Source organism: Siniperca chuatsi, linkage group LG2 (assembly GCF_020085105.1).
Source record: "Siniperca chuatsi isolate FFG_IHB_CAS linkage group LG2, ASM2008510v1, whole genome shotgun sequence".
NCBI classification, from domain to species: domain Eukaryota; kingdom Metazoa; phylum Chordata; class Actinopteri; order Centrarchiformes; family Sinipercidae; genus Siniperca; species Siniperca chuatsi.
In genome coordinates this window covers 19,244,826-19,265,786 of record NC_058043.1, presented here as the reverse complement: position 1 = coordinate 19,265,786, position 20,961 = coordinate 19,244,826, and the positions used below count along the sequence as shown (strand labels likewise).

Sequence of the window (20,961 nt, the reverse complement as noted above, 5' to 3'; positions counted from 1 at the left end):
AGATCTTCCAGTCTGTTGTTGCTGTAAAGCCTTTATATCAATCATATCTCCACAGCTCAGAGACCTGAAGGTCAGAGAAGAGAAGGACGGATATCAGAGTCATGGACAAGAGAGATGCAAGTAACCAATTATGAAGTCATATTTTGTCAGATAAAATTCAGTAATGTACAAAGCAAACAAAAAGATCAAACCGTTTCTTCCTGTAAACCTTAGATTTAATTAAAAACAGGAGAAAATGATATTGTACAGAACAAGAACATAATATCATATATCATGAGGAAACAGAGTCAGAGACAGATATTATTGCTTCACAGCTTATTAATTCATCGGCTTAGTTAATATTTTATAAGGCTTTAAAAACCTCATTCTCTCTAAATTGGCAATAATAATTTAAATGCAGGGAACCTCTGAGTGTGTCACCAGTGTGTCAGAGCCCACATGTAAATTATATGTGTATGTGTGCACATATGTATGCATGTAGGCACTCACACTCATGCCATAAAGGCAAATAAAGAAACACGGCCAGGCATGCACACGTAGAAGAAGTGGATATAAGCAGAGAGTATACTGTAAAAGCACATTTATTCACAAATGCAGACAATTCTTTAGCCTCTATATTTTTGATTTGACAATTTTGTAAAAATGTAGAGACCACACAGTTTCCCACTTCCTGACAAGCAGTAGTTATTTTCTATCTCCAAATGCAAATGTGACTAGAGGCATGGTATCTGCCTGAGGGCTCAGTCGGCTGACAGTGTGCATTCTGGGGAGTGATCTATTGATCCATATTCAATATCTGCTACACTCTCCTGCTCAGTAAAGTTGGGAGATGAATAAATAAGGAGCAGAACTGACAGTGCACACAAGTATACTTGTGCCTTGGAGGACTGGGGGCTGCCGAAATGGTTTCTTGTGTAAATACCCGCAGACCAACATTTCTTGATAACATGTAAGCAAATTTAATAATGATAGACATGCTGCATTTCAGGACAGATGTGTTTCTAATGTCAGGTGTGTGTTTCTGATGCAACTTGAGTGTGATGTGACAGAAAGAAACAAAAAAAAACCCTGCTCAGTAACAGGCATTAGCACTCCTATAAATAATGACATAAAAACTGAGAATTAATTAATTTATGAATGCTATAAATGTAAAGTCAGGGAGGGAGAAATGAAAAGAAAGAGACCAGGAGGAGATGGGTGGGGGTGGGGGTGGGGGGGTGTCAGCATCGATACATCTTTCATCTCTAACGAGGTCTGAAAGCTACAGAAACACAGACATTGACAACAACCCTGAGAACACCACTCTCCTCCTTTCACCTTATCCTTTTCACTTCGCCATCCTGCTTGATGTGTGTCAGTCTCACATCTGTAGCCCACACTTTGCACTCACACTTCAGTCTCTTCACACCTGCTGTTCTCCCAAACACAGCTCCACAAGTAGTTACTCATACTTGAAAATCTTTATTTGGCCAAGCAAGGCTACAATACAGTTCTACATACTGTATGATCTGCTGTCTGGAGCAAGGCCCTCATGAAGAATTTCTAAGGCATTCCCAGCATATACAATTTACAAGAAAACTATAAAACATATCACAGGAAAAAAAGATAAGTAAGTAATTGACACGTGTAATGTCAAATAAGGATGCTGTAAATCCACCAACGAGCCCACAGTCCCACTATAAATATTATCATATCATTTTTTTGGTTGTATGTCTAATTGTGGTGCAAGTAAATCTTCAATATTTGAACTCGAAAGGACAACCTTTGATTAAACTATTAAACAGATGTATTCATTTGATTTGTGAAAAGGTCACATGCAGGATAGAACGGTGAATCTCAGTGTGTGTGTGTGTGTGTGTGTGTGTGTGTGTGTGTGTGTGTGTGTTACGGAGGGAGGGCGGGGGAGCAGTAGTAGGCAGATGCTGAGGAGAAAGAAGCAGGACGGAAAATACAACAAGTGAGTGAACTGTTGCTCTGCAAATAAAGTCGCTGCAGCGGGATTTCTGCATGGCGAAAGTCTGTAAAAGTAACTCGTCAGAATATGTAATTTTATTTTAAGGGGCGCAACGCGACTTTGAATTACATTACTATTTCTTTTTTTTATTCCCTCCGTGTCTGCTCGGACCGCCTGTGAGCGCTGCCTTGAGCATTTTGGACGGTGCGGTCCGGCCACCATGCAGGAGTCCTGGATGAGATGCTGCAAGTTTAAATATTAGTGTGAATTTGAGTTTGCACCGCATGCGACAGTGAAAACGCTTAGTCTCAGTCTTGTGAAGGATTTCACTCTGGTCCTGGATCAGTTTTCCTGCGTCGTTTCCATCTGAACCCGCAGCATGAAAGAACACTGAGAAGCAAAAGCAAGAAAAGAAAAAAACAGGTAAGATGATCTGTTTTTATTTAATTTATTTTTCTGCGGAGTTTCTCAAAAGTTTGCTCGTGAAATCATTATTTCCTCTTGCTCTGATGAAATGAGTATTTAACATTTAAGTGACCATTTTAATTAAAAGGGAATTAGTAGCCTGTTAGTATTAGAATGAGAGTATTTTTGCTGTTTAAAGAAACTGGCCGAGTTTGTAGACGATAATGAATGTAGGCCTGTAATAATATCAACATGTAGCTGTGAACCCAGTTCGTTTGGTTAATAAATTACTGAGGTTTCCCATGTCTTCACTTTTATGTAAAGATGTTTACATAGGCTGTAGTAAGGCAGAATAATCTATCTGTAGCCTATCACAGGTTTTCATTATTTTAAATTGCTGAATACAAATTTAGATATTTATTAATTGGAAAATGAAATGCTTTATTTGATAAATCTCTTCTACATTTTAAGCTAAAAGGTAATATGTGTTATAGCAAAATGATTTGGTTTTGTTAGTCCATGACTGCTTATTTAATTATATGTGTGTGTGTGTGTGTGTGTGTCTTCTTTTCCTTTTAGATTGCAAGAGATTCAGTGATTTGCTGTGATGCTGTGATAAAATGTTCATCCAAGCTGCCTTTAAAACAAGAGTTTCCACATTCAATGCAATTTGGCCCGCCCTTTCCTCAGAATTAGCCTTCTTATGACCTGTAACAAATCTGCACTTTGAATCCAGGCTCCTAAACAACATATATATCGAGAGAGGTGTGAGCCCATCAACAAAAACACAAGCAGGAAGGAAGGAAGAAAAGAGCAGAGATTTAGCAGTTCTCTCATTCTTCTATTCTCTTTCCTGGACAGACAAGTAAAGCGCCCTTCCTCGTATGTGGTGGGTGAGATGAACTCCAGTGGGAATACTGTAGACCCCACCTGACAGCTCTCTGCCTGAGCAACTGAACGCTTTTCACTGGAGCCTCCACAACCATAGAGCTGGATAAAAAAAAAAAAGCAGTTGCCCAAAATCCAACATCTCAATGGTGATACAAATTTTTGACAAAGACGTATAAAATAAATGGTTAAATAGGTTGACGAGGAAACTAAAAAATAAAAGGATACAAAACAAATGTACTAAACACCAAGAAATGGAAAAACCTATTTGTCATTCTCCCCCAAACTTCTGTTTTTTTTCTATCTGAGACTTGTCGGTCCCGCTCCTAGAAGCCCCCCTATTTCTTTTCTCTACCCCACAAAATAACATATTTTCCTCCTCCACCTTCTCGATCCAGTAGTTACTTTCTACCTAGAGTTCAGCCTGGCCGGCACAACCATTCCAGCTAAGGGGGAGGAGGACTTCCTCACACTGGCCGCCTCCCGGCTCAGTCGCAAGAAACGTGTCATCGGGGCTGGAGTCGGCGTGGCCATGGTCCTGGTCCTGCTGGTGGCCATTCCCCTATTGGTCCACACCACCAAGGGGGGAGGATCCGGAGGAGGGGGCACACATTACGAGATGCTTGGGAGCTGCAAGATGGTGTGTGACACTTTCACCCCCCCACAGGGAGAGCTGACAGCCGTCTCCCCTCAGCCCCCAGACTTCCCAAACCGCAGGGGCAAACAGGGGTTCAGAGGGACCCCTGGACTTCCTGGTCCTCCAGGTCCTAAAGGGCCCCCCGGAGAGCCCGGCAAGCCCGGTCCACCTGGTCCACCGGGTCCAGGCCCCGGTGGATATGGCCCATCCTTCTACAGTCCCAAAATTGCCTTCTACGCAGGCCTCCGGAAGCAACATGAAGGGAGTGAAATACTGAAGTTTGATGACGTGGTGACCAACGTAGGGAACTACTACGAGCCGAGTACCGGCAAGTTCACCTGCCCTCTACCTGGCATCTACTACTTTACCTACCATGTCCTGATGAGAGGAGGTGATGGGACAAGCATGTGGGCTGACCTGAAGAAGAACGGACAGGTGAGTGTGTCTGTGGAGGTGTTAGGTGGGTGTGAATATCCCTCTGATATTGTGATCTGAAAGTTCTGCCTTTTGAATCAAATTTTCAGTCTGCAAATACTAACCAGTGTGGTGAAAATCTTTTGTACAGTCATGTACAGAATTTGATTCGGTATCACTCTTTGCCACCAACAGCAGTGGACACGATAACAGGAACACTCTTATAATGCAAACAAGTGAAAAATAAATTAACAAGTCAAATTAAACGACAAAAATAACAGTTTGTAACTGCCCTCCAGAATGACATAAAAATGTTTTCTAAACTGAAAATCCAAAATGCTTAATAGACACAAAAATTGAAAAAATAAAATAATTTTTTAATCTGACACCACAATAAATAAGATTTGGTTAGGTTTAGGCACACAAATGACTGGAGAAGGATCCTAATTTGGGTTAAAAAAAACTGTTCGTTGTCATGGTTACAAGGTCATGTAACCAAGTTAACGTCATGGTTAGAAACCAACTTTACGTTGTCGATAGGTAACGCGAAGCAAACAGCAGTCTCCCATGTCAAAGTCCTGTGTTGACCCATCCATCCACCTCGACCTCCTCCCTCTGCAGACTTTGTGTCTCTAAAACATCGTCACACAACTCCCCCCTTTTCTCCCGTCAGACAAGATAACTCCTACAGACACTAGAGGGCTTTGTCACTTGAACATAAACGTATGTCGCTTTTGGGCATTTGCTGGAATGAGTGATGCTGGTAAGACAAAATTAATGGACATCCTAAATTCATAAGTAACACCTCTCTGACAAAGGGTCAACAAAAATTAAATAGTAATAATTAAAAGCATTATTGCAGGGATACTGCATTGTATTGCACAGGTGTTTCTGGTATTGTGTATGTCTTTTGTTTCTTAACAATAGAGCATTGAGAGCATCATGATGAAGTTTTTGACAAAGAAAAGTCTAAAGCAAAGGTTCCACAAAAGAGGAGAGGAACTATCAATCCTCTGTTTAATAATACATTTTAATCAGAAAATGTTCAAATGTGTTCAAAAAGTTATTGATTTACTTTGGAGGACACAGAGGAAGAAATGAAGGCAGGATAAAAGTAGAAACAGAAGTGAGATTAAAACTCTAATTAATTGTACAACTTGCAAAAATGCAAACAAAGGGAGAGAGCGAGAGCGAGAGAGTGACAGCCAAGCGATCAGGAGGATAACAATCCTCCGTGTCTCGGTGGAACAAAGCCAAAACGCAACAGCTGGCTACTGTCCTCTGAGGAACTCTGGCTTTAACTTTAATAAATAAACAAGTGAAAATGCCTGGAAAAAGCCTTGAATGCTTCCATCTGGAGATCCGTGACAAGCTTGAAGTACTAAGCCCTCACTCTGTTGAGGAGCCCTGATTCTGACATGTGTGCTGCAGAACAGAGGAATGACGTCCTGGGGATTACAAGAGAAGCAGAAAAAACATTCATTTGCATTGTTACGAGTGTTTTATGGTACAACAGTGGTTTCTCTACACATAATTTACACGGTACATGAACTGACAGCAATATGCTACTGAGCAGACCATCAACCTGCTGGGCTGCTGTTCACTGATATACTTTACTGAATCTACATCTTAAAAGACTTAAAATACAGTAAGTGGGCCAATAAGAATTCAACAGGGTACAGCTCAATAGTTTCCACTGAAACCTTCTCCACTAATCCTATGCAAAAAATGCCTCATTACGAGAACATGCATTGGCATTTTTGATTTTATTTGATAGTTGACAGAGTAGAGATAGACAGGAAACCTATGACATGCAACAAAAGACTGCAGCTTGAATCGAACACTGGACATTGCGGTTAGGTGGTATAAGTCTTCAACTATCAGGCTACCAGAAAGCCCTGGTCCCTTTTTTGTGTGGAATCTTTTTAGGTTTTCTTCAATTTTTTGATGCCTATTTTCCTGCAGTCCTTATCACTTGCTCCTGCCATCTCTGTTGTTGCTGTATGGAAAGCTGCAGCCGGACACATGGTGTTGCCTGCCTGTGATGAACTTTACAGGGAGATTCATGCTACACCCCGGAGCCGCTAGTGCAGCAACAATGACATGCAGCTGGTCTTGTTGACTTTCCCACCATTTGTCGCAATTCGCTACCTGTGACGTCACCAGCAACAACATCACTGGAGCTTTACCCCTGCACCACCCATGCACCTCTGGTTCCATTTGTTTGTTAGTTAGCAGGATATATTTAAAAAAAACTTATTAACAGATTTCAGTGAAATTTGGTCAAAATGAGGGCATGGGCCAAGAAATAACCTGTTAACTTTTGGTGTCAAACCCAGGAACATTTATTAATATTGTAAGATTGCAGGGGCATGTTTTTATTTATTTATTTATTACATTTTGCCTACTTGTATGAACCATAACTGGCACATGTGTCTCATGATTGTCTATCACAGTGGGTATTTTGTGAAAATTTGGATCCAGATGGAGATGATGCATTTATCGCTGCTAACAGTTATTTTCCTTTTTGATTAATCTTTGAGTCTGTCAGATATTTAAAAAAAGAAAAATGGCCATCACAATCTCCCACAGCCTAAGGTGACATCTTCTAATTGCTTGTTTTGCCTGACCAACAGTCCAAACCCCAAAGATGTTAAATTCACAACGATACAATTTAGAGCAAAATAGCAAATCCTTATATTTGAGAAGCTGGAAACAGAGAATATTTGGCATGTTGGCCTGAAAAATTAAAGCACACCTCTACCAAGGCTGCACAATCCACCAAATTATTGATAAAAATATTTAATCTGCATCTGGATTTGCATCAAATTACATACGATGTGCCAGATTTTTAAATTGAAATGAGTGCAATAGTTCATGAGAAAACTGTTCACAATTCAATGTTATAAATTTCTTTTTAAGTTCCTGTATCTGCACCAAAAACTAATAGCTTGTTCCTTAACTCATGGTCTCACTTACAACAAATTTAACTGGAATAGTTTTGAGATATTCTGCAAACTACCATATGAGCTAACTATGGTTAAATTAAATTAATTTCATACTGGTTTGGTTTTATAGACTTCCCAAATACACACACCATTAGATCTTGTGACTGATCAAGTCCATAAAAATAGTTATTCCCTATTTCATTGATTTGACAGGATGTGCACAAAGTAGAGAGTAAAGAGGACAGACAGTTAAATGCCAGATATACTGTAATTGGGGGACTTGGTTTGTTGCGCGCCTTCACAGACATTGTCATTCCTGTCTTCTCCTGCTGTTAAATCTTTCATAGCCTTTAGATGAGATCTTCTCCCCTCCACCTGTGCCCCTCCTTTACACACACACACACACTTTTATCATCCACATTGGCTATTGACTCCTTTCCCATTAATTATCTTTTCCATCAACTAAATTATTTAACCCAATTCAGTGCTGATCTTACCCTCACAGTTTCATTGCATCCCGCTGTTTTTTTTCTTTTAACAGACAAGTGCTCTTGCAGCAGAGTGAACCAGCTAGGTCATTGAGAAAAACCTTGAGGATAACACTCTAAAAGTTTGTCAATTTAGGGACTCGTAAAGACATTCAGTAGCGCATTACTTTATTATTATTACTGCAGCAATCTTTCTGAATAGGTATTTTGTTCATGCAGGTTTGATATTCCATTATGAGACGACAATCTCCCACTGTGAGAATTAGATAATGAGTGAGAACATGCACTGAAGGAATAGTTTGACATTTTGGAAAATACACTTTTTTGCCAAAAGTTAGATGAGAAGATTGATACCACTCTTATGTGTGTACAATGAAATATGTAGCAGGAGCCGGTAAGCATAGCTTAGCATAGGCACATTTCGCGCCCGTTTTTTGGTGTTGGCTAACCGCCTCCTGCACCAAGCTAACACGTTCTGCCGCAGTCTCCCCACAGTGCAAAGAGACAAACTGTCTTGTTCACTGTTCAGACAGAGCAGAGCCCCCAAAATGCCTAAGTTAGTTACTGGGTTAAGCAACTCTAATATAATTACTGAATTTCTACTTACACTATTTGTTACTGAAAAAATGTTATTCCATGACTGTAACACGCTTTTTGTGTTACTGCCCAACACTGCTCATTAACATGTTATATCTTGTTTGTTTAATTCTTACAAAAACCAAAGTGTAAAGATGACAATTGGTAGGCTTTTTTTTAATATGCTAAGCTAACAAGGTGCTGGGGCGTGAGAGCGGCATTGAAAGCGAATACGCATATTTCCCAAAATGTCGAACTATTCCTTTAAAGTCTGTTATGCCTGACTATAGTGTGTTTGGCAGCATGGGTGGATGTGTGTGTGTGTGTGTGTGTGTGTGTGTGTGTGTGTGTGTGTGTTTACAACAATTGTCAGACTGATATGCATGGTGTTGATCAATGTCTTGTCAAAAGGGAGCCGAGAATAAGACACATCCTGAGGAGGGATCACTGCAGAGACAGGCAGGACACAGACAAGTGGGCTGACAGAGAGAGAGAGATGGATGGATATTCACAGGAGAATGGACAGAGGAGGATAAGAGAAAAGGCAACATGAGAGCATCCTCTGTCCTCTGGTGAAAGTAGGTGTTGAGGAGAGGGGATGAAGCTATGTAACCACACAGATGACTGAAATATATGAAACAAATAAGACTCATATTGCCAGCTGATGGTCTTAACTGTTGGCAAATGAAATGTGTAGCTCATGTGCAAGTTTACACCAAGTTTGAAGAGCTGGCTCAATGCGAGGGATCCTCTTCACTCCTTGTGTCCCATAACTCATCAAAAGATTGGTGTTGAGGTAGATGACCTTTTCAATGGATATATAATTCACCACCAATATGTACTTTGCCCTTTACAGTGATGAGCATGGAGTGGGAGTATGAATATTTATAGCTGGTACCCCAATATGGGTTGGTCAGTTGGTGGGTCTGTGCCCACACACACACTCACAACTATAGTTTTGATGACATCACTGTGGTGGTAGCGTTTCAGCAGCTCATCTGCTGTTGACACATGGTAACCTCATTATGTGGCAGCGGCAGTAGGTTGGATCTGACCTACTGGAGCTTGAGACTGATGGAAAAACCTGTGCCTTATTAAAGCCCAACAAAATGCTCTGACTTGTCGCTCAGGTTTTACAATGTAAGGTGTAAAGGTTGGAAGTTCTGATAAAAGTGCCCATGTTGGTTTTTATTATAGTGAAGGGGTTAATGTCTTATTAAAGGTGTGAGGTTATGAATAAGGGTTTGGATCAAGCAGACAAGTGGCATCTTTTAGGATGACTCTAATTAATTGCTATAATTTTCATTGTGATCCCCATAAACACGCCACATATAACTATTTTTTTATGTACCTTTAAGTAAAACCCAAGATTTATGCATGCACATGAAAAACTAATAAGTAATAAGTAATAAGATCTATGACCTTATTAGATAATTACCACTTAAAAGTTGTGGTGATGAGGTTTAGACTCAGTTAGAAGAAAGAAACAGCTCGCCTCCAGTAGGTAGATGTGATGTAGCTACCGTGAGAAGTGGAAGCTGTTAATTGCAGTATGTCAGACAAGGTGTCAATATAGGCCTCATGCGGTACTTCATTAGACAGTTTCAAATTTCTCTTATTTTGGCACTTGGGAGCCGTGTTTTCCCCCCAGCAGTTGTGTGTGTTGGTAGAATAATTCTTAATCAAGACTCATTTTCTGTGTGGTGCATTGCTTTAGTGTCAGACACAATGGCCTAACATTATAATAGGGAACATTTTGTGATAAAGGATAAAAGTCCACCCTTTCAGACAGCATTTTTTGTAGAGCAACAGAAAGAATGCAGCTTGCCCTTGTTTTCTCTTCTTGTCTTTTTCTCTGAGAACACACACATTTATGCGCATGTTCATGCACACAGCCATTATTTGACTGTATGTTTCTGTTATAATGGCTGAGGCCATTATATGCTACGACTCAGCTGGTTGTTACTGTGTTTTGTTATGCCTTTGTTGTGCTTTGCTTTTACCTCCCCATTATATCATTATTTCTCCTTATCAAGGAAGCAGGATTTTGTCTCTCTCATAAACAGCAGTGTTTCACAGTGTTTGATAGTGGCAGAGCTAGCACGAATGATGGTAAAATGTACATTGGCTTATAAGAATTTATAAAAGAGTAGGTATATTAGAATTAGAGGGATGTTAACACCAGGTTTTATATGAGGAATGAATATTGCTGTTTGTGTCCCTGCATGCTGTGTGTCTTCACTCTATATGTGAGTACAGGTGTGCACATACGTTTGTAAAACACACACAGAGTTAATATGAGACAGTAAACAATATGTCTTAAAGGAATAGTATAATTTAACGTCAGAGCTGAGGCTTTGCTCTAGCTGATGCTCTTCAGGTAGACTGTCCACAGAACCCATTTATATCCAATTAGGGCATCTCCTCTACCCTCAAAGGTTTCAGTCTAGAGCCAATTAGAGACTTTCTAATCAACATCTTGACACCTTGGGTCTTGAGTGTCATGGCAAAATATTAACATTTTAGTCTGCCAATTAGTGTGTGAGTCTGAAGAGCAGGAAAAGGGTTACATGTCGACCTGCATAATAGAAACAGGATACCTCAGGCTGGTACACATGGGTGGAGGCAGAGAGAACACAGCAGCTTTTACAAAAAGTACCATTTCAATTGCCCTTCTTCTCTCTCCCTGTTCACCCTTAGAGGTCCCTCAGGTAAGTTTAAGAGACCCCGTCTCAATCGCCTCGCTCCGCTCTGAGAGGTCTGTACATCACAGTGAATGAATCCTGTCAGTTTTATTACCAGAGGATCAAGGCACCACTGCGAAACAAAACAAAACTGAATAAAAACACACTACACAGGCAGCCCACCTTCCCAACCTCATTTATACCCCCAGCCCCTCCTGCCTCTGTTGCAGGCATGCTTGATCAGTTTGTTATCCAACAGGCTCCCTCCCCATCACTCAAAGCCGCTCTCAACTTTGGCTTCCTTTACCCAAATCCTGTGCTTAGACTGTTAAAAGTGGATGCAGCTGCTCACCCGTCTGTGTGTCCTAATCAAAATTTCTGCTTTCTCACCCTCTTTTTCACAACGTAGCCTTCTTTTCTCCTAACCCCACGCCCTCCTGCCATCATTTTTGTCTGAACACACACTTTGATATTGGGTCGATATACATAAAAATGATGAAGATCTTTGGCTAAATAAATTTGAATTGAAGTATGTCAGCGCTTAAATATGTCACACAAATCAGTGGCACACAGCTGAAAATGTAGATTTTATTGAGCATTTAGCACTGTCAGTGAATTATTTCTATGCTGTCAATTTCCTCTCTCTCTCGCTCTCCCTCTCCCACCATCCTCTGTCTCTCTCTCCCCATTTAATGTTGCCCCTCTAATATAACGTGGAGGCAGTGTAATCTTCTCTGTTGTCCCACGGGTCTCTCTTCTCCCCAACAGCAGCAGATCAAGTCAGAACAGCGTTGGGCCAACAGACAGAAATTCACTCCCCTGTCGCTATCAATCTCTGTTGACAATAATCCTGATTTGCCTTACCCTCTTGTTTTCACTCCCAAAGCCCCAGCGCCTCCTGCCCACTTTAAGGAAACAAGGTTTCACTGTGATTGTTACTGACAGCTGAACCTCCAAATTCATCTGTGCTGGTTTCAGTGTCACAAAGCTCTGCAATGTCACCAGCTCCAAGAAATTATAATATATTCCACAGTAGTGGAGGAAGTATTCAGATCCTTAAATGAAGGAAAAGTACCAATACAACAAAAAGAATGATCAGTTACAAGTAAACGTCCTTCACTCTAAATTATACTTAAGTAAAAGCACAGATGTGTTATCAGCACACTTAGAAAGAACAAGTATGAACTTAGAAAATTGAGTAAATGCAGTTATATTTTGAGTAAACTTAAAAAGTGGGTATGTATAAATTAAGATAATAGTTAAATTTACTTCTTAATCTTAATTTGAAAAAGCTGTCAGATAAATGTAGTGGAGTAAAAAGTACAATATTTCCCTTTGACATGTAGTGGAGTATAAAGTATAGCATAAAGTAGCCTAAAATCAAAATACTCAAGCACAGTATGTACCTCAAAATTTTACTTAAGCACAGTACTTGAGTAAACTGACTTTCTTCCACTGATCATCCATTTTACAACACTCAGACAATATACTCTGCACACATATTTAAATGTTTCATCTGAAGTCAAGACAGTTAAAAATATTAAATATAAACAAATGGTTTAACCTAGAGATCTTTCTCTGTTCATGTTTGTTTTTCTGAATACATCTAAGATGACTATTAATTCATGATAAACTCATATTCCACTGTGGCAATAATATTGAGGATGACTGTGATAATATTCTAAATGCCACACAAAATATATGCATATGTATATAAAATAGCTAACTTGTCCACTGGGTTACTGTATATACAGGAGGAGAATGCAACCATGAATTAATCATTAACATAAAACATTAAATGTCAGCATCTCCACTGTCTGAGTCGAGGCTAAGTAAGTAAACCTACGTGTCTCATAAGGAAGTCAACCATAAAAAGCCATAAATAACATTATGTCCTTTTGACTGGCAAATATAATTAGCTAATGTTCATTTTTAAAAGGCCAATTCAATGAGGTGGTGTGAATATCACTGCTGCAGCTTTTGTTATGACCCTTAAATGTAGCTGATACAGGTATGCAGAAGCCTTTTTTAAAAATGCTGCATGCAGTTAATCACGTTTTAATAGGAGGGATTGTAATAAGTTGTCCATGCACATGTAGAGAACTAAACCAGTTTTAATTGTAATCTTATACTGTATCCGTAGCAAGTTACAGCAGCCTGTCAGCCTCTAACTCAGCTGAAAATACTATCAGGGGAATCCTGCCGTTCAACCATGTAGACAGATGTTGGATGCACAAGATGTCAGAATCTCTTTACTGTTATATATTTCCTAAAACCTATCAGGTCTCCTCAGGGAAGCTGTTCAGTCCCTTTAGAGCAAAGCAGTCTAACAGTATAAAATAACAAAATGTCTCATATGCTGCGTGGTTTTTCTCAGGTGTTCACTTGAGATTCATAAAAAACAAAAAGGGAAAAAGAGCTGCTCTTATCGAGAGCAGGATGGAGAGCGTGTGTGTGTGTGTGGGATCTCATCCTGACCTCCTGCTAGTATTTCATGGGCCCATTTGACCACTGTAGCCTATCCTGTGCCCCCATTTATTGTGATTGTATAGAGTTATTGAGGAGTTGGACCTATTAGGCGGGGAGCTGCCATGGCTGTCCGACTACCAATTACCGTAGCCTGCAGCCGTGTATAGCCTGCCCTGACGCAACTGGAGGTAGGGAGGGGTGAGGGATGCTGCGAGGGGGGGCAGAGGGGTTGTGTGTGTGTGGTGGGGTCCTCAGGAGACCTGCCACAACAGCACACCGTTAATCAATCCGATTTAGACTGGACAGGGACACACTTAGTTGCTGCTCCCGCCAACACCACCATGGCGGGGGAGAGAAAATGTGTGCGTGACCTGCATCTCATTGGAATGTAAGAACACAAAAAGATGGATAGATGGGTCCAGAATGAAGAGATAGTGATGGGGTAACGAATGGGAGAGGGATGATGGAAGGGGCGTGAGGTGTGGAGGGAGAGACAACAATTAATGGAGTGATGTGAGTTGAATTAAAACAAAGGAAATGTATCGATTCATTTCTGTCTTAAGGAGGGGAATAAAAATGTTCACCTTCTCTACATGGAAGAAATTCTTGCATGGAGAAATATATTGAGTTGAATTGATGAAATGGGTGAAAAAGAAAACCCATTATTGGATGGAGGATGAGGAGAAATGGGTAGTTTAGCCTTATTTGATTTGTCTTAGCGATCACAAGAGAGTCAGGGAAGCTTGATGACTGGTGGAGATGATGGACCACATCCTTAGTCAGACCCAGACCCAGAGCCGGAGACAAGGATGGAGTGAGGGTATTATATTTACATTCATTAATATGTATGCACTTGTGTACTTTATTTCCCACTATTAAATGGATGGTCTGCTTGAATAGTTGGTTACTTACCCAATGATAGTGCAATTTATTATAAGCAGATTCGCTTACTAGGTACAAAAACAACTTACTTGGACTTGGACAAAATAACAGAAAGACCTACATAATGAATAAGGCTGCCCTATTCACCATCAAAACAGCTCTTTACCCACCTTGAAATGTTGTTGGTTGAATCCTGACCTGTGCCAAGTGGGACATTGGATTGTTCTTCTCCAGAAGAAAAGCCAATTCTTTGAGGAAGGAAAGAACATGACATTATATTTAGCAACTGTGTGGGCTACCGCAGGTGTTTGACCTCATCCAGGTCATAATGAAACCTCTCCTTAATAGCAACATTAAAAACACATTAGATCTGTGTTCAGTGGTATTATATTTGTGTTAACTGTTATGTAAACGTGTAAGTAATCGTCAGATGTAACAACTTCCTCTTACATGGCTGGTCATAACATTACAAAGCCAGGAACATGTTTAATCAGAGAGGATGACATCCTCTGGGTTTCTCCTCACATAAACCTGTCCAGATGTAGATTAAAGAGTGAAGAATGACTTATCAGACCATATTGATTTTTAAAATTGTGTCAGGCTCCATGTTCTGTGGTCTTCACACCAGATACTTTCAAATTGCGTGCAGTCAATACACCGAAGTCCAATTTTGCATGCAGGTGATACACCAATCCTTCCCATTAACTTCTGTGGAGAGCAGATGTGTCCAAATACCATGCATCACCTTGAACGGTCATGACGTCACCAGCGAGGTTCAGTTTGGTTAGGTTTAGGCACCAAAATAACTTGGTGAGGTTTAGGAAAAGGATCGCGTTAAATACATTACGTAACTTACATAATGTGTAACGTGAGTTAAAATAAGTCAGAAGACTTTGCGTTTCACATGGGGCACAAACAAAGGTCTGCTGGGTGAAAGTCCTTTGTTTGTTTGACCCATCCGTCCATCCTGTCTGCAAAATTGGACTTTGGTGCTTTGTTTGTTCATTTTGGGGCTATGGTGTTGTTTACATGTCCTTGCCTATGCATGTTGTCCATGTTTAGCATTTAATATATTAGGATATTTTCACACCATTTAAAAAAATATCTCAGTTTGCTTGATTGATACTCCTGCAGTTTCTGAAAACTCAAATATAAAGGTATAAAGGTTGTCAAACCTGTTTTAAAGTGCTACTCAGAATTCAGCTTAACATGAGATGCTGACTCACTCACTGTAAATGTTATTTAGTTTCTTCAAATTTAAAGCTGCTATAATAAATATTTTATAATAACTGATCAAATTACTCTATGTAATGTGAAAGGGGTCGCTAGTAGTGATGAACCCACAGAGAATCATCACCCGGCTGCAGTTCCCCTCATCAGCAAAGCATTTTAGTATCTTTCAGCTTATTGTTTTGGTTTTAGTATACAACTTTTTGTTTTTGTTCACTCTCTCCACTCTCATCAGCATTGTTTTCAGCTGCAGCAGGCAGAGAAAAAGCTGGTGAATATAGTGGAGCGTTTAGCAGCTAAAAAGCCGGATATTTTTCTTAGGTGTTGGTGGAGAGTAAAACAGAGCTAAAAGGAGAGGGAATATTGGACTTACATTTGTCAGGTGGGCACAAACATGAACACGTATCTGCTGGATGTGTAAATAGGCAACTGTTTGCTAACAAGTTTGCTATATCACCTTAAAAGGTGAAAATATGCCAGACTTGTGTTCACAACTTTTCTTGTGATTTAACTAACAGTCTTTATCCCTTGTATGCATATATATATGCGAGTGTAACACGGACCACTTATGCAGCTTTGCAAAGCTGAATACCTGTGAAATAATAACCAAAAATTGCCAGAAACTGTTAGTAGCTAATGGTATTGATGAACAATTGTTGTAGTTTAGCTGCAACAAACAAATGTTCATATATCATTACGTGTATGTCTGCACGTTCATTGTGTTTGCTGTAATTGCTTCACAAATGAACTGTTGTCCTCCCTGATGCCATCCTTGCAATCCCTATCAGACTCGTCTCTGCAAGTGGATCAGGTGTGAGCGTAACAATCCTCTGGAAAAATTGATGGTGGCTAAGAAAGGTTGAGCACTCAGATGGAGGTTTGAGGCCAAAGATCACTGCACATCTAATCTATCTACCCAGTGGACAGGAAGGAATCTGTACTGATGACATTACACCAAGATCACAGAATGAAACAGGAAATAAAATGGCACAGCTTACATCCAGATAAAGTGAAAAGACTGGTTGTGGGTTGGATGCTGTGATAAGATGAAATAGATAAACCTATTAAAATCGTGAGCGTCTAATAATAAAACACTGGATTTGAAAGAACTGATCAGAAATATACTTATTTATCATTCTGGTAATATTTGCGATTCTCCCACTTATGTGTTGCATTAGATCACGGGATTTCATAATACTTGCTTTCTTCATGTTGAACACACAGAAATCCATATTTCTGCCGTGTCTGTTTCCTCAACCCGGTAATTAACATTTAGATGGCTATGGTGAACACGCCTCCATTGCAGGTGATGATTAGTGTTTTGGGACTTCAAGAGAGGACCAGCGAAGAGCAGAGAGGATTCTGGGAGCAAAGGCTTGTAGAGACACATGGATGAGACTAATAAATCAGTTTCCTCTAATGAAATATTGGAAGCATCCATGATCACAGATAAATGAAAGCAATAATAATTTTAAAAAAAATATATTGTATTTATGTATTTAATTGTAGTTTTTTTTTCAATTAAGTGATCATTATTGACATAGAAGTTCTAAAACAATGCCAAAGTAAAGTAGTAGTAGAATCTACATAAAATATCAATATGTCTTATAGAGTGTAGATATTAGCAGGAGTTTTGGCTGCAACAGTATTTAAATAGATAGGCTGTGTTATCCTGCCTCAAAGAGTCATTCTAAACAAAAACACCTCTTTTTAGTTGAGTTGAGTGAAATGGTTCAGTGTCATTTAGTAATGAAGTTAATAAAATGCTGGTCATACTATCAACGCCTGGAACACAAATGTGCCATATTTATGTCAGTAATCTGCAATGAGAGTGGCAGGTGTTCAGTTTGAGTTGCAGCCATGTTTGTGGATGTTTCCTAAAGTACATTGTTTGATAAAATCATGTCACCAACCTCCTTCTCTGTCTCATATTTTTGTAAAATATGCAGAGGTTCCAACTGGATGCAAAATTGCTCTTCAAAAAGCTGCTAAGCCTAAAACAATTACATAATGACAATGGAGAGTTTTCCAATCAGGCTCTGCACTGCTGAAAAAGTCTTTCACCCCATCAAGACTAGAAGCATCAAGTCCTTGTCATATATGGTATGAAAATAGTCATATTTAATATCAGCACAAAATATCTCTCTCTCCTTCATCGCTTCACTGTCTGTAATAAAGGCTTAAAATGCCCAAGAAAAAATATAGCAAAACATACTGACAATCAGCAGCATCAACACAGACCACAAAACTCTGTAAAATAACCTCATGACATCAATTATCTACTTTTTCAGTGGTATTTCCTTGTTTCTTTCCATCTTTTCAGCCCCTCAACATCCTTCTTTGTCTGTATCTCAGGTGAGGGCAAGTGCAATCGCTCAAGATGCAGATCAGAACTACGACTACGCCTCCAACAGTGTCATCCTGCACCTGGATGTGGGGGACGAAGTGTGTGTGCAGCTGGATGGGGGCAAAGTTCACGGCGGAAACACCAACAAATACAGCACCTTCTCTGGCTTCCTCATCTACCCTGACTGACAGTATACTCACATTTATATACTCTCGCTCTGTAATCAAGCAAAAAAAGTTTCCTCTCCTTTCTGCATCTAACACACCATGTTTCCATAATGTAATTTTCTCATTTCAATGCTGTCCAGTACACAAAACATGTAATAACATGATCACAGTTAACAAATAGTTTGAAGAGAATCTGTGTAAAAATGAATATACTATTGTATATATTACCGGTTAACATTCACTTCTGATAAACACACTTGTGTAATCATTATTCTGTGCCATGTACAGTATGTGAAAGCATCGCTAAAACACATGATCTGTTTCACATGCACTCATTCGCTTGTACACGTACACAAACACACAGGCGTGCACAAATGAATTGAACTTCTCCTATCAGTTGTTACACTGAGACAAGATGACCATTTCAGCCACCGGTCTGAAATCGACTGAAATGATCTCTGAATGTAGACTTTAAATCGAAGTGTGCGCCTTCACTGTGAGATGGATTTCCAAACGAGAAAAGTCATGAATATATTGATCGCAGCTGATAATACAGCCAACACCATGAACATAATCCAGTGTGTTGTATGTCTGTGTGCAAGCATATGTGAGTGTTTACCCTTCAGTTTGTGTTGAGGCGTAAGCATCACGTTAGTTTGACTTGCACTGCCACCGAGTCCTGTTAAGGGAGGGGGTGTCAAGTTGTCAGTAACAGCCCCTTAACACACACAGTACATCGATACTGAGATTTAGCTTTGAGATTTTCCCTGAGACAGAGCTTATGACAGAGCCTCATCATGTCCTGCTAATGAGCTGAGGCATCCTCATCCTCATCTGTGCAGTCGCACTCTGGCATCCATTAGTTTGCTGTATGACTTTACTGAAATAGTTCTGACATTTTGGGAAATACGCTTATTGCTTACTTGCTGAGAGTTAGATGAAAAGGTTGATATCACTCTCATATTTGTTCGTTCATTATAACGCTACGGCAAGCAGCCGGTTAGCTTAGCGTAGCATAAGGGCTGGGTTATACTAGAAAAGAAACGGTTCGTACGAAGTGTTGTCCGAACACACTGGAAATCAAAAGTATTTATTTCAGTTCAGAACAGCCACACTGTTAGGTGCAGTGAAAAGCCAGCTGTCATAGAGAGAGGGCGAGTACACAATATCATTTAAAAACAGGGATAACAGCACACATTTTCAGACAGTCTCTCCTGGAAGACTTTCACAGTGTTGCACTCGCTTGTTCACATGAAAAGTGACAGAAATTGTTGTGTAACAAGTGAAAAAAGACAGCTAGAGAGAGAAGTTCAAATCCAGCACAGGTGGCCAATCAGGGCGATTGTGGGTATCAATGTCGGATTGGAAAGTTACACAAATAGTTGGACACAGCCCCCCATAATGTGATGTCAGAAAGGTGTTGGCGGAGGGGTTTACAAAGCTGTTCGACCGTCCAACAAGCACTTTTGAAGACGCATAATGCTAACACAGCATTGGAAAAAGGCGAGAACAGCTAGCCTGGCTCTGTCAAAAGCAAATAAAATCCACCTACCAGAACATAAAGCTCACTAAATAACATGTTATATCTCATTTGTTTAATCCGTACAAAAACCTAAGTGTAAATTTGTGGTTTTCCTGGCATATTGTGGACAGAACCAGGCTAGCTGTTTCCCCCTGTTTTCAGTCTTTGTGCCAAGCTAAGCTAACTGACTGCTGGCTGTAGCTTCATATTTACCGTACAGATATACGAGTGCTATCAATCTTCTCATCTAACTTTCTGCAAGAAAGAAAAAAAGCGTATTTCATAAAGTGTCAAACTATTCCTTCAATTTTACTGTGAATATACCCTTTGAAGATTTTTTTGAAATGCAGGTGACTGTTGTTGATGTTTTATTACCATATGCCATACCTATAGGTTTTCTGTGCCTTACACTATCTTTTTCATTTTTATTTTTCATGCATGATACAGTTTCCCATGTTGAGGCTATATGAACAAGCTGATCCGTGAGCTACAAACAGCTATCTGACGAGAATTTCTGATGAAAACCTCTCAAACACTGGTAGTCCATGCAAATATTGTTACCCACTTTATATGAAATGCAGATGCCAACTGAGGACATTGACTGTGAAAGTTTGTATGTAACTAGATGTAACTCACTGCTGTAAATAAAAGCCCCCAAAATGGAGACCGAGGTTCATTCTGTACAGTGGGAAACATCTGTGGGAACGCACAACAGAAGCACGTCACTGTGTAATTCATAAAATTATAAATATGTTTGTGTAACCAAATTATTATATCTAACAATTCTATTTTTTTCATGATATAATGCTTAGACAGATTCAATATAATACTCCGTGGAGCACATAGTTTTAGTGCCATGGAAGAAGAGAGCTTCATATTGGCCCGATAACACACTTGTTAAAATATGTGGAAGAGACTTTATTGTCCCAACAAGTGACACAGATCCAGCTTTGAAGCCTGATAGCATGACTGTACCCTGAAGAGATTTGGATGTGAACGTTTCTGATCAACATGTCATTCTTGTGCTGTGATTGAAAAACCACCCTGACTATATTGTACACAGACTGCACACCTACTGTGTGTGTTTTCTGGCACTGTTACCTTTGTTCACGAGCAGTGTGGCTTCATTGTCACTGTACTTTGCAAGCTGAGTTGTGTGTATTTGTTATGTATGAAATCAGCATAGATTTTTCTCTGCCCTTGAAGACCATGAAACACAATAAAAAAAAATACAGGGTTATTTTCTGAGTCAGAGTTAAATCAGTGCTTTCTTTCTTTTATTCTTCATTACATTTTGTTCTTTATTCTCTCCTTGTATATGACAGGAACTCAGCAGGAGTTTACATCTGT

At 39.8% G+C, this 20,961-nt stretch overlaps 1 protein-coding gene across 2 annotated transcripts; it reads left to right on the top strand.

Annotated features, from left to right (window-relative positions):
- The first annotated feature begins 1,931 nt into the window (after positions 1 to 1,931).
- c1ql4b (complement component 1, q subcomponent-like 4b) lies at positions 1,932 to 20,851 on the top strand. 2 transcript variants are annotated; one of them, XM_044177716.1, is made up of 3 exons: positions 1,932 to 2,377; positions 3,646 to 4,319; positions 17,931 to 20,851. In XM_044177716.1, exons 2-3 carry the CDS (start codon positions 3,780 to 3,782, stop codon positions 18,108 to 18,110), a joined length of 720 nt encoding a protein of 239 aa, XP_044033651.1. In that variant the 5' UTR covers positions 1,932 to 2,377; positions 3,646 to 3,779; the 3' UTR covers positions 18,111 to 20,851. The 2 variants fall into 2 exon arrangements, with proteins under 2 accessions (XP_044033651.1, XP_044033643.1); XM_044177708.1 differs by having other exon boundaries at positions 2,939 to 4,319.
- Positions 20,852 to 20,961: the final 110 nt, after the last annotated feature.